Raw genomic sequence first — 14,763 nt, forward strand, 5'->3', positions numbered from 1 at the left:
GGGAGACGTCAACTTGTTGGGTGAAGAAAGTGGAAATTTATAGTCAAATCTACTTGTAAATGTTTGTCTTGATATTTTTATTATTTAATTATAATGAAATATCATTATAGAGAAATATAATATAATATTATATAAAAATCATTTTCCCAATGAAATATTATTATAAAATATTAGATAATTATTTTAAAGAAATGATTAGAGGTGTGTAAAAATTAAATAAAATTAATAAATCCAATAGAAAAAAATGATATTAGGTTATTACTACTTGATAAATCAACTTTTAAAGGTTTTACAAAAGAAAAATTATTGAGCTATTGATTCGATATTAACTTTTTAACATTAGATTATTGAGTGAATCAATCTATAACATATTAAAATAGTGATAATTTACTACTCTACTCCTTATAATATGAAATATTGTTATTAGTTTATTGATAATTTACTAGTCTACTCATTATAATATCAGATATTAATATTAATTTATAAAATCGAACTGAACCTATTCATACACCCTAAATTTGACTCTATACTCTAAATAATCGAATTGAAGAATATATATATATATATATATATATATATATAAATTTACAAGTGTTGGATTGAAAAGACATTGAACTGGTTTGCCTCTCGGATGGCAATGATCACAAGTGGCCGGCAACTCATAATTGACTATACATCCTTCTTATGTTGTTTTTGTCACATGAAATATAAGTTGTTATATGGTCACACACACACCACAAATTAGTTTTTCATTCGATGTCTGATATGTCTGATATATATATTAGAGTTCGATTATGTTGAATATCTTGTATGGTTTCGTTCAGAGAAAATAACACTTATTTATATCAAAAAAAATTTCATATTGAGAAATCAAATCTGAAATATCAAATTAAGTGAGGAAAAATAATCTTATCTACTACACTGCATCCGTCGATGGTACACATAACTACTATTACCTAAAGAGACAGAGTGCACGTGAGATCCCACATATTTTTGAATTTGAACTAATTAATGTACTTGAGAGGAGTATTTTATCTTTGACCTGGTCCCTCTTCATTAAGTCTTTGATATGTAATTAAAGATGCACTTGGAAAACACTAGAATCTTATGGTTGGTATTATGTCAAACATTAGTCTACTTCATGATATCTACTACAAAATATAATTAGTCTCAAGATAGAGTTAAATGTATACAAAGATAGAGTTGTATATAATATAGTTTTAGTTGGTTGGTTGTGTCTCATATTCTTAATATTATTCACATTTTTTTTGACCAAATTAAATACCAAGAAAATGTTAGTATTTTAGGTACATAACCAAGCAAGTACTAGTATTGTGTATGTGCACGTATGTGATTTTGATGTCGTAGGTTATGAAGACAATAATTTTGTATATTAACGTGGCACCACCACACAATTTTATAGTAGAAGTAATAAGTGGAAAAATAATTAGACAAGTAAGGAGCTTCCTAGAAAATTATTAATTTTTTTTTTAAATATTTCTTTTTCAAAATCAGTGTTGGGTCATAATTTTTGTAATTTCAGATTTGAAAAAGTACTTTAAACATGTCTCTTCTATCATTTCGCAAAAAAAATTTATAACCAAACACAACGATCCATATTTATAAATACCTTTTTTTTTCTAAAAAATTAAAATTTATTACCAAACGCCTAGCAAGTAAAGAAAGAATGGAAGTCATAAATATGTTATTAATGATCTTTATGCTAGTGAGCTTTCAAAAAATAGGTGTCGCTATAAAAGGTATAGAAAAACGATTTAGCTGAACTCAATATATATATATATAAAAAAAAATTCTACTTTAGTAATTCGAATAATTATTGATTTCAGTAACATATTGAACCCACAAAATTCATGTAACATATTAGAACTATAAAAATGATAGGTCATGAAGTTGAGGAAAATGAACTATGACTCATTGTTTTAATCGAAAAGGGTGAATATTAATGCTCAAGACGTATTTATAAATAATTTTAAAATATAATGTTTACTTTTAACCTATTAGATTAAAAAATGTCTTCAATGTTTTTATAGATCTAATAATGTCCTTTTGTTAACATCACAATGGCATGACAAACAGATGGATCATTTAATGAAATAAGTGGTTTCATCTTATTAGTCTCAAATTACACCTTATTAGACCTAAAAAAAAAGTTGAAGACATTTTTAATCTAATAGGTGAAAGGAGAGCATCTTATAATGATTTATAATACGTTAAAAAAATATTTTTACCCTTTATCGTTGTTTAATTAGCACACGTTGACTAAGCCATGCTAAGTTTTACCACCACATATAAATCTCTAAAACTATTGGTATCTTTTAAATTAAATAAAAAAAAATTTTGAAGCCATGCAATTTTGTCATTAATTTTGTCCTTTGGTCTCTTATTGCTCTGTCTATTTTCACATTAAATACAACTTGTACAAGTATATACACTATTTATTTTGTAACACCATGAACAATAGTTGTTGGGGCTACAAGAAAATGATTTCACATTTTATATAATTTAGTGATAGAGCAAACCTGTATGATAGATATGTTAATGTAGGGTACACCATACAATGCAAAGACAAGACATAAATGGCCCCCAACTTATTCCAATTTATCCATTGACACAAATTTCATAACATGTCCCTTTTATGTACTACCCTCTTAAAACCTTTATTCACCACATATTTTCCTTTCACATATCTCTAACTCTTTATATATATATATATATATATATGTTCCTAAGTCTTTTTAAACATTATTCATAAACAAACACTATAATTTCTTCAAAATATATATATATTGAGTTTTCTATACATGGCTACTCTTGCAAGTTCAATGTCATCGTTAAGGAGTTCGAAAATGAGGAAATGGCAAGGATGTTCAAAGCAAGTTAGACAACAAAGGGCAAGACTTTATATTATTTGGAGATGTACAGTCTTGCTTCTATGTTGGCACGATTAATTATAATTATCGTTGTCATAGGCTTAATTTCTAGTTATGTTTTGTGATGAACGATGATGAATCGATTGTATAGGTTTTTTTTTCTTTTCTGAAGGGTTGTGATCTTATAGACTTAACTTTTGTGTAGGAGTAGTATTAAATTACATGTAGAATGTAAAAATGTATACAAAGAGTTTATGATTGAATAATACTCAAGGATACTTTTCTTATTACTAATTCATAAGGTGTTCTATTTTATGTGGAAACAGACCATAATTATGGACCATTATTCTTCTTTTTGCAATTTGATTTAAGAAAATAAATATCAGTAACTAGGGATGACATGGTTTAAATATATCTTTTTTCAAAATTTACTGGGTAGGTTGCAGATTAGGGATAAAGAATCTTTTAATTCGATGTTCACACAAATTCTGTATCAGTTTTGCATATGTTTGGGTACCACTCACTAGTCATATGATGAGTTTTAAGTAAAAAAATTGAAACTGATTTATGAAAAAAATTGAATGGCAAAAAAAAATCTAGAAAGAAGAAAAATTATGTCACTATTTGAATTTTGATTTTTTTTTTTTTGAAATGTAACTAATTCAAAGCTATCAAAAATAGTTCTATAAAATTGCACTTCAATACTAGGCTAATATGTTAATTTAGTGCATAACAGTTACTAAAATTAAAAAAAAATCAAGTTAAAAACATATGCACCTATAATTTGAAATGTACTTGTACAAATTATGTGGGATGGGATGGGCTAAAAGGTTGAAATCACAGCCGGTTTGCCCCGCAACTGTTCCCCCTATTGCCAACCCTACTCATATTCCTTCTTTCTCTGTTTAGACCAAATTACAAAAGCAAATAACCAACAAATCTAGAGAACACAAAAGGGTAATGAAGAATGACCATTTGATCAAGTGACTTGGAAAAGAAAAATAGGAGAGGAAGCAATGGATACCGTAACAATGAAAGGAGGAGAACAAAGGGTTTGAGAGCAGATGAGGGTAATTGTTTGTGTTCGGTAGAATCAAATGAAAAAGATACTAAGATCCCTTTTTTAAATTTTGATTAATCATGTGTTTGCATTTACTTGATATTTTCTTTATCAAGTAAATAGTAATGCAAAGAAAGAAATTAAGTTCATAAGGGGGGAGGGGGAAGGGGGGGTTATAAGTATAATTTATGATTGCACTTCTCTATACATACTAGAGATAATAATAAGCTGCTATTTATATACTTGTTCTGTACAAAAATACTTGATAGCTACTACCTTGAAATAGCGCTCTCAATTATCATCGCAAAATGAGCATAACAAACTGGGGGAATTCTAAAGATGTTTGTTTCTTCTACCAAGAAACTTATTTAAAAGATGAGACATATCTTGGAACTAAAGCAACCAGTCAATCATTTTTCTCCACAATCACACGTATAGCTCGCGGTTGTCAAAGATTTCCCATCCATCATCCACAAGATCCGTGTTATGGATCACTGACTTAACATCTTCAGATACCTTGTGCTCCTCCTCATGACAAGACACTCTATTCACCTTTTCTGGAGCATGCAACAAATCTGCAGGCTCAGCAACCTCATCTGATATCATACTCTTCAAAGATGAACTTGATGAGGCTAAGATACAACTGGTCTGCCCGGAACATAAAGATTTGCGAAGAGGAACACGATCATCAAATTTCTCTTTCAACAACCTCACATCTTGGCATATGACAGAGATTTCGCCTCTGCAGAAGGGTGCAACAATCTATTGAGTAATTTAAGTTGACTAACAAGTAGAGTCAAAATAGTGGCACAAGGATCTGGGTGGAGGGGAACAAGTGAAAACAACTGCAAGCATCATTAGGAAAGTAATGCACACCTATATCAATTTGTGTTCTTTAACTTAGTCTTGTCTGACAATACTAATTGCAGAAAGCCCATGCTCTTAAAATTATTAAGTAATAACTTTGATCAAAGAAGAACAATGCCATGTTCTATTTTAAACACTGCTTGTATAAAATGGTGGCATGTTAACAGTATATCATTAAATAAGGCCTTTGTCATTAGTAAAGTTTTTTGTATATTTTTTAGAAAAAATAATTTTAATGTAGCAAGTCTTACAGAGAATAAGCAGATAGCAAAGGGAGAAATATTTATGAAGCACGTTTGGCAGAGGATATTCATTTTCCAAAGGGACACAACGACACGATTTTCTTTAAACTACAGAGGTATTGAAGTATAAAATATTATATTCAGATTGGTAATAAACCCCCCCCCCACTTGTACTTTTCATATATGAGAACAGTTTATGGCTTATGTTATGCTAGTAAGATTTGGTGATATAAGAATAGTTCATACAAAATTCAAGGAACCCCTAAATTCATTGATTCTTCGTAGATAACCTAAATGCTATTTTTTCTTCTTTTGCCCAAAATATGCTAATACATAAATATTCTCAATACATATGATCACTCTATGTTGATGTATACCAGAAACCATTGTACTAACATCTTTCACAATAAAAATAAGATTTAATGCTAATTCTAAAAGGAAAAAAATGAAAATAGGGCATGCACAGATGCACAAAAAATCACTTTATAGTTAACTTAACTCATTCAAGATTTCAAGGAAATATATCTCTTTTCACCTCCATTAGCAAAGGTTGATGTTTTTCTCCTCAATGATCAACTAATTAACCTAATAAATTTCTCAATATCCTCAATCTTTTAATATCTATCAAGTCATTTTGGACAAATAAATCCATTAGTTTTACAAGACATCATTAAAGTATAAAGATCATAAAAATAAGCCTCAAAATTATTAAGGCTTTTTTAAGCACACATGAGCTCAACAGAGAAAGGATTTATCAAGGTCCCAAAACAAGGAGGAGAGAATATGGAGAGCAGCATGTAGGACGAACTTGACACAACATATGGTAAGAACTAATAAGTTATGGTAAGAGGGGATAGGAAGCACGAGCCTTCAAAGTTGTAAAGATTTACTAAAACTACAGGGGAAATAAAACGTAAAAGTGACTTACTGAGGGGGCAAAAAGAAGCTTTCAAAAGAGACGACAGCTATCAACTACATGGGCCCCTCTGGTCTTAAATAACAGTTGAGGGAGAAACAAGAAATATGCAGGGAAAGGACAGATGCAACAGCCATAGACACAGAAGCATCTACAACAACATACCCAGTGTAATCCCACAAGTGGGGCCTGGAGGGAAGGATGTATACAGATCTTCCCCCTCCCTACCTTTGGCACAGAAGTATCTGGGAGTCAAAAAAATAAAAATTGTGGTTCTACCTCCACCTCTGATTAATAGTAGTAAAGTACAATGGTTTTACTCAAAGTAATTTTAAACCAAAGAAAGGAAAGTATGAGGATATAGTATGATAGACAGGGTAGACCTGCGAAAACAGATCATAACACAAAAATACACTGAATAAGGACATTATACTTACTGCAACGTATCAACAACACGCCCCCGATCCACCAGGAAATCCCTCAACTGTACAACAGAAGAACAAGAAGATGAAATCATAAGACTACAATTACATTTTACTATGCATATATAATCCATTTAAATAGAGAGGGCCATTACCTTAGCATTTTCTTCTGCCTCTTGCTTCAGAACATTTGCCTCTTGCACAACTTTTTCCATAATAATTTCCTGATCAGCAAGCGCTTTACGTGCAACCTCTTTCTTTTCTAGTCTTTCTTGCTCAGCAGCTTTTATTTCTTTCGCAGCAGCAGCCATTCGCACCTCAAGTGTCTGACGCATCTACACAAAGGGAACTTCAGATGATCAGGTAAAAGAAGAATATCATACTTACTATTTTACATCCACCTTTTTCTTCTATTTGTATAGAACTATAAGTACAAGCAAAGCATCTGTGATTTAGAAGCTAGATATCCACGTGAAAGCTGCAGTCCTTAAACCAGCAAAACGAAAAAAAGAAAAATTTCAAGAAGCACAATAAAGAAATAAGGAACTCTGCCTGCCTCACTAATGAAGGCAGAATACCATTTCAAAGGTGCCATATCATGCTGCACGCACTTGTTTGACAATGAAGGTTTTCCTTTATTATTCCTCTTAGAGGTACGAAGCAGATGTTCACATTAGTTAAGCTCTTCTTTCTAAATTTTTCCCCATGTTCAACTTGTGTCGTCTCACCTTCTCACAAACAATTCAATAGGTGATCTTTTTCAGACAGTCTTCACGTTTGAGAATAATTCAGCATGTCAGAGACTTCTAGTAAGCCGTCATATTGAGGGAAAGCGACAGTTAATAAAAAGCAGACAATGTGACAGTCTCTTTACATGCAATATTTGCATGACACAAGTAATGCTCATTAACTCTTTGACAATTCCGGGTATTAATCAAAATACAGGAACAAAATTGTGTTAGGGATAGAAAATGAACAGAAAGAATATAAAACTCTGGAACACACACGCGCACAAGTAAATTGAAAAAAATATGTCACAGGTTAAAAAGACTCGCATACAGCAATTTGAGTCTCACATTCAAGGTGTGGAGAAGATATGAAATACTGTATAAGATACTCTCCTTGAAGAGTCTTATACCGCTCCTCACTTACATAAACAACATTACAACATCCCCTCACCTCATCAAGAACTGCGAGAGATTTGTCCCTTTCATCTGCCAATCCAAGCAGGCGAGATTGAAGTTCTTTAACTTCAGTAGCTAAGATGGACTTCTCACCATAAACTTCACCAGCATGCTGCAAAATGATTGTGTAGCATTGCTGTTAGGCCACAGGTGATGAAATAACTAAATAATAGTGGAAAAGAGAAACACACAGTTGAAGAGAAAGGCAACCATATCATTTGCTTCCTTAGCATGTTGTAACATTTCTTTCAGATCCTCTACCCTCTCAAGCATATCCAGTCCCCCCTTAGCAGCTTCAAGCTTTGCCTGCTCTGCAGCTTCCTCTTGGAGTTCAACGTCTCTCATCAAGCAGATAATAGACTCCACAGCCAAAAACAGTGTTTTCTGCACCAAGATTCAATTAGAGTTCCAGGAGTTCATGAAGCAAATTGCTAACCTCCCTTGATCGATTTCAACTGATAATTCAGGGAAATAGGCCCTCCCCTATTCTGGGTACCCATCTTAAATGAATTAAAGATAAGTTTGGCATGCGTTAGGGCTAGAATAAAGTAAATACGGGGAAGACTCTAACATGGAGAACATATATGCAACCCTGACCTATCTCTTGTAGAAATATAGAAGTCCAAGCTTATGCATACACAAACGTATTTAAAAGCTAAAGAAGAGTCACAAATGATGAAGGGTAGTGGAAGTGCTTGTACACACTATTTGCATCACAAAGAGATTATAATATCAGAAATAACTAAGCAATTGATCAAGAATATTATGGACATCTGTGTTCAAACCCACAAAATTCTCAACCACCCTGCATGACATTTTTTCTATTTTAACCCACTACCCCGTTTGAAGTTATTACTGCCATCCTTAGTTCCACGGTTAACTTATTGTTAACAGTGGATTAATCCCAATTTTCTATTTAAAATTAGAAATAAAAATAAGCTAATATCAAAGATATGCTAGAAGAATAAACTAAAATCAAAGATATGCAAGAAGAAAAAACTAAAACCAAAGAACTGCAGATTGTCGAAGTTCATTTACTGCAACCTAGCTGTTACCTAGAATTATTAACTGAAACTGTCAAAGAGTGGCATTACTAGTGAAGAAAATGCATATATACCATAGTAAACCCTAATCGATGAACATTTGGCATAGATAAGCAGCAATGTCTAAACCATAACAGATACCACTAAAAGCAAATCCTACATGTGCAACCGAACTTGCCTAAGAGCGCCTGTTGACTTCCACTTCAAAGCATCTAATGCTACCAACTTTGCACAACTATAATGGCTAGGTAATCAGAGGGATACTAACATATTTAGCACAATTTCTGTTAGTCGTTCACATCCTACTTAGTTTGGACAAATTTATAAAGTGTACCTTGTTACTTTTGGCTTCTGTCATCATATCCTCGAGAAGGTCAATACTACAAATTTGACCTGATGCAGTGACCACTGAATTTGGCATAGACTCTTCTTTAGTTACAAGAATTACACCCGCCAAATCTTCACTAGATGTAGCATCGATTGAATCACTGAGTTCTGTTTTTTCTTTTTGATGAAGACTGATTTCTGTTTTTTCTAGCTCAAAGTTGTGCACATCTGGTGCAACCACAAACTCTATACTATCTTCAGAACCACATAAAGTTTGAGCACTCAAGGGCACAACCTGACTCTCAGGATCTTTCATGTCCTCATTGTCCTGTGAAGAAACTTCTTCATGTATCCTTTTGTGCACAAGTGCAGTAGAATCATCAGAAGATGAGTTCTCAGTCCCTTCAAAGGTATCATGCAGAACAACACATTCCGTGGGCAGACAGAGCTTATTGTCAGCAACTTCAGCTCCATTCTTTTTGTTTACTGTGAAAGAAGTTGCTTCAGGATCTGCAGAGTGTCCACATTTCTCATTTTCAATTAGTAAAGGTGCACACTTCTCATAAACATCAGCAATATCCTCACCTTCAGCATTTGACATGGCATTCATGACTAGGCAGGGTTCGTAGGCAGTAACTTTTTCTTTACCTTTGTCACACTTCTCCACGGAGACCGGTGTCCCACCTCCAACTTCAAGCGGTATGTGATCTCCACCAACAGCATCATGATAATTCTGAAGAGATTCACCATCAGTATCTTCAATTGTTTGATGATGTCCACAACCAGCATCATAGAATGATGAGCCATTTTGCAGTTCATCTGAGTCTTTTGTATTGTGAAGAAGAAAAGCATCAGGCTGTGGAGGACGATTAGCATCTACTGCAGCTGAGGCAGGCAGCATATGTAAAAAAGTGTTTCAGTCTGATTTATCCATTAACAAAGAATATGGAGAGCTTCCAAATTCAATAACTCAGGTAATGTTCAAATTTAACCAGAGAAAAGATGGCAGTTTGTCAAAAATTAGGCCTCACCTGCAGATGATATGCCAGTAACCCCACTATGCTCGGCAGAAGTTGAGGGAAGCTTAGTCAAGCAGGGGATAACTTCATTAAGGACCACCTCGACAGCCGTGTCACCATCCTTACAATGCTCAATAGCAACAGCTCTAAGAATTCGAGAATCAACCTGACCAATTAAGAAAACACGGAGCTCAAACTTTATCTTTTCTTGGTACATGTTTACAGCAAATCTCAAAATAACTTCACATGGTAATTCAGAACAACACTTTCATAAGATAACGATGGAAAATCATTTTTATTTACTATCATCAAGATCGATTCTAAAACACTTGAAGACACAAGACTTCACACATCCCAAGGAGTAAAAGCATCAAATATGTACTCTGACACATTTAAACAAACCAATTAGGATAAACTAGAAGATACTAAGTAGAGATAGAAGAAAATAAAAAAAATAAAAATTGAAAACTTCATATGTAGGAGGAAACATCATATAAAATATTATTGGTTCAACAAATTTAAATTCTAGAAACTTGTAAAAGTTGTATAGAATAATATTATTAGTAGAACACTATGAGATGATTATCATATAAATTGGAGCTAAAAGAGGACAAAGGGAGTATTATTATTAGAATTGCATGATTATGTTAACATAATTTCATAGGGGAACCGACATTGTGACTTTCACCAAATTAATAACAGAGTTCATTCGATGAACTCGACTGTGAAATGAAATTCTACATTGCTTCAAAATATATGCTCCACAGATGCTAAAATTACGCCACAGTAAGCTCAAAAGAAAACTTGGCATATTTCAGGATCTTAAACTGATATAAAATATCATCATACCTCAGGAAAAATCTCCTGCAATGCCTTATAAACTTTCTTAAATCCCATCTCCGACAGCTCTGAATGCAATTCTGCTCGGAATGAACAGGAAACTTAAGCATCAGTACTACTAAACGAGATCACAAAAACTCAGATTGATAACAAAATGTAATAACACAAATAACTGAAGTAATAATAAAACGCAGAGAATCAAATCAACTAACTACACCTCAATCACAAACTAAACTAATTGGATTCTATATAATCATTTCCACGAAGAAAACCCTAACACTCCATCAAATCATCAAAAAACGAAATTAGAGATATCAAACGTCGAGAATTCCGTATCCAAAACAGAGTCAGAGAAAGGAATTGAAAAAAACACCGACTTAACAATTCCGTCTGCTTTCTTATTCAAAAGCGAGAAAAGTAAATCAATCAACAGGTCACAATCTCAGATTCCATATTACACGTAGAATAAAAAGGTAAAACCCTAACAAATCATCAAATTCATCAGAATTTTGAAACGGAAGAAGTCAATCTCTTACCTTATGTTTTGGAATGCACGGCGGAGAAGGAGGAACGGCGCGGCGGTGAGTCGGTAACCGGCGGGAAGCAAAATCATGCGTTATGGAACGAAGCGGAGAGTGGAGAGAGTGAAAGAAGGTGAAACAGCGAGTCCGTATTTGTAGTTGTATAATACAAAGAGACCTACGCCGCTAAGGAACCACAAAAAGGATAATAATGTCAATTAGAAATTTATGTGAGGATAATTTTGTAAATTCACATGTGCGACTCTAGACTTTCGGGTATTTAATATAGGGGGTTGATAAAGACTCATTGTAATGCATTTTTGGGCCCCACTTATCCGTTACGTGGGCCCTATCTAAACATATTTGACTCCTAAAAGTTGAACAAAAATAATCAAATTAGTCCATAAGGTATAGAAGTAGATCTATTTTAATTGTCAATTTATACTTTTTGACAGAAATAGTCCCTGATATAAATATAAGTGTTCCATATTGATTTTAATAAATAAAACATTTTTAACGCATGTGCAATTCACGTGACTTGGGAAAAAACATAGAATCGAAATTTATAGAATAGATTGACCTAACGAATAATAACTTATTAATAAATTTAAATATTTCTGTGACTGAAGTTAACCTTTTCGTCTATTTAAATAATTAAAAAAACACTCAATTTAAAATGTGAAATATTGCCGCCAAACTTTTTCAATATGATACTCATCTACTTTTTGAAATAATTGACGTGGTTACATTTTATTTTTACAATTACAAAAATGAATTAAATGTGTCCTTATTGATTAAGTCATAAATCTTATAATATATGAATCTATTTTATAAGGTTAAATAGTTAAATTTATCTTTAAACTGTCAAAATCGTTCTAGAATCATATAAATATACTCCAAAACTTTACTAAATAATTTAAATTTGACTATCATTTTCTTTGAGCAAATTTTAGTTATATATATAAATGACGGACTATTTCAATTAAAAAAGACATATGAAGGATCAAAATAATTCAATATGTATACAACAAGGACTATTTTGATCATTTTCTTCCTAAAAGAGGGAGGAAACTACCAAGAAAGCAGCCATTCAATCATCACGACTGTTTTTTCTCTCTCTTTAGTACACTAATATTGCAACCCCAAAAATGTAACATTAGCTACTGGTCAAATCCATTATATTAGATCTAAATTTGATTTTAAATTTTAATTTTGATCTTCAATTTTTATAATGCACAAACAGACATTTTAATTATCTAATTTTTTAATAAATAAACACATGAGTCATACATGACAAAATACATGTAGGACACCACGTAGGATAAAAAATGACATGTAGGATGACATGTAGGACACGTGTGTCAATATGTTCAGCTTTATACAAGTTTAAGTGTCTACTTGTGCACACCCAAAGTTGAAGAGTATAAATGTAATTCGAAACCAAGTTAAAGGGCATATTTATGTATTATGCCTTTTGCTTTTTGTCGTATTACTTGTACTCTCTTTGTCCCTATTTAGATGTCCACTTTAGAAGTGACACACATATTAAGGCACCAATTAATATCATTGGTTAATTACAATTTTATTCTTTAACTTAAAAGATTATGCAACTCCTCAAGTATAATAAATATATTTTTCTGGTTTCAAAAAACATGCATTACAACTTAGTATTACTAGAAATTTTCTAGAATTAAATAAAGGCATATTAGGAAAAAATTGTCGTCTTTTCTTGATTTGTTAAAATGGACAAGTAAATAGAGACAGATATAAAAGAAAATATGGACAAGTAAGTAGGGACAGAGGGAATATTTGATTTCCGTTCGATCATAAAATTTGAATTTAAAATTTAAGTCAACCAATACTTATGTTTGGACAATATTAACGTTAAATTTTTGATACTAGCTTTTAAAACCTGAAGCTATGTTTGGACATATATTTTATTTAAGAAAAAATTAAAGTTTTATTAGTGGAGTGTGAAATTTCTATCAAAAATTAAAAATGCTTAAAGATCAAATTATTAAAACCTAATCAAATTTCATGGTCAAACGTGAAGAGTAATAAAAGGTTCACTAGTGTACTCCAACATAAACACCAAAGGTTGATTTCATTACTCGGACTTATAATCTATAGATCACATAGAGACAAATTTATCATTGCTCTCAAACTTAATTCAAGATACGCTAAAGTTCAAGATTATAGATAAAAACTATTTTGCAAGACCATATTAAGTCAATGTGTCGAGCTAAGTCATACAAGTGCTAGAAAGATGAATCGCAACTCTTTCAGAAGAATTTCACCTTCTTTTTAAAAAAATTGGGGGTTGGGGAAAAAGAAAATGGGAATGGAGTTACGAGGTAGGAAATCAAATCCCTGTGACAAAATCAGAATTTTTGTAAGGGATGACTAAATATAAAGTAAAAAGGTCAATACAACTATGAAGAATCAAACACAATCTCATACAACTTTTGCAACCCTTTAATCACTATACTAAGGCCTCATTTGCTTGCATTTAATGAGGTCTGAGTCTTAATAATTTAGATTCGTCTCATGAAGTATGTTTGTTTTTAAGGATTGAATTAATTATTTAAATTCAGTTTATTAAGTTCGTTTGTTTTATTTTATTATAAGCCTTTTAATAGGACTGAACATATCTAAATGAATTAGATCTGTAAAACATTCTTAACACCATTCAGGCTAAAAAATAAAGACTCCTATCTTAATTCAACAACTCATAAAAGTTGTTTTCTTATTTAATAAATGTTAATTACATCTTATTGTTATAATTTCTTTTATTCTTATTAACTTAATATACATCTTTACTTTCATAAATTAATCAATATATTTGAATTGATAAGGACTCCCATAATATGATATTTAGCACGGTTCCAAAACATAAAAAAGGATTAGTTATTTAATCGATAACAATAACAAATGTCTATTATAAAATAAAATATTTTCCTAAACAATATATATACTACTTTACATAAACAATTTTACATTGCATTATATTAGATTCTCAAAGTTTTTTAGTGCTAAAAATAGTCATATTAATGATGTAACTTGATATTAAATTCTTAAAAGATAAAGCATATAACCTTGTTACTGTAAAAGTGTTCAAAATATTATTTTCTATAAAAAATCTATTTTACTAAGATGAAGTTTTTATAATATATTTTATTGATATAGCGTTTAATTTCATGTGCACATTCAAATATTGAAAACAAACTATCTCAATAATTCAGTGTTTAAGAAAACATCTTAATATTCAAATACTTATTCATATTTACACATCTAGATCTTAGTGCACATCTTAATATTTAGATGTATATTCAAATTCAGACGTCTTAATGTTAATAGAAACAAATGAGGCCTAAATCTTCAATATTCAACTCATGTCAAGATGTGTCAACACTTATATATATATATATATA

At 31.6% G+C, this 14,763-nt stretch overlaps 2 protein-coding genes across 4 annotated transcripts; one reads left to right on the forward strand and one right to left on the reverse strand.

The window, feature by feature from the left end:
* The first annotated feature begins 2,739 nt into the window (after nucleotides 1–2,739).
* LOC114073986 lies at nucleotides 2,740–3,185 on the forward strand. The gene has a single exon (XM_027911848.1). It carries the CDS (start codon nucleotides 2,823–2,825, stop codon nucleotides 2,967–2,969), a length of 147 nt encoding a protein of 48 aa, XP_027767649.1. The 5' UTR covers nucleotides 2,740–2,822; the 3' UTR covers nucleotides 2,970–3,185.
* Nucleotides 3,186–4,143: 958 nt separating this feature from the next.
* LOC107031351 (rab11 family-interacting protein 3) lies at nucleotides 4,144–11,505 on the reverse strand. 3 transcript variants are annotated; one of them, XM_015232680.2, is made up of 10 exons: nucleotides 11,348–11,504; nucleotides 10,821–10,891; nucleotides 9,984–10,137; nucleotides 9,601–9,837; nucleotides 8,960–9,462; nucleotides 7,793–7,966; nucleotides 7,578–7,694; nucleotides 6,554–6,733; nucleotides 6,414–6,460; nucleotides 4,144–4,693 (listed from the first exon to the last, which is right to left on the reverse strand). In XM_015232680.2, the coding sequence occupies exons 2-10, from the start codon at nucleotides 10,866–10,868 to the stop codon at nucleotides 4,378–4,380; spliced, it is 1,776 nt and encodes a 591-aa protein (XP_015088166.1). In that variant the 5' UTR covers nucleotides 10,869–10,891; nucleotides 11,348–11,504; the 3' UTR covers nucleotides 4,144–4,377. The 3 variants fall into 3 exon arrangements, with proteins under 3 accessions (XP_015088166.1, XP_015088165.1, XP_015088164.1); XM_015232679.2 differs by having other exon boundaries at nucleotides 9,538–9,837; XM_015232678.2 differs by having other exon boundaries at nucleotides 8,960–9,837; nucleotides 11,348–11,505.
* Nucleotides 11,506–14,763: the final 3,258 nt, after the last annotated feature.

This window comes from Solanum pennellii, chromosome 9 (assembly GCF_001406875.1).
Source record: "Solanum pennellii chromosome 9, SPENNV200".
Classification (NCBI taxonomy): domain Eukaryota; kingdom Viridiplantae; phylum Streptophyta; class Magnoliopsida; order Solanales; family Solanaceae; genus Solanum; species Solanum pennellii.

Excerpts from the sequence above, each read along its gene's own strand:
- LOC114073986 (XM_027911848.1), top strand. The coding sequence starts at position 2,823 with ATGGCTACTCTTGCAAGTTCAATGTCATCGTTAAGGAGTTCGAAAATG.
- LOC107031351 (XM_015232678.2), bottom strand. The coding sequence starts at position 10,868 with ATGGGATTTAAGAAAGTTTATAAGGCATTGCAGGAGATTTTTCCTGAG. Across the intron at positions 10,138-10,820 it reads TGCAGGAGATTTTTCCTGAG|GTTGATTCTCGAATTCTTAG; the intron begins GTATGATGATAT and ends TTAATTGGTCAG. Across the intron at positions 7,695-7,792 it reads CTAAGGAAGCAAATGATATG|CATGCTGGTGAAGTTTATGG; the intron begins GTTGCCTTTCTC and ends ATCATTTTGCAG.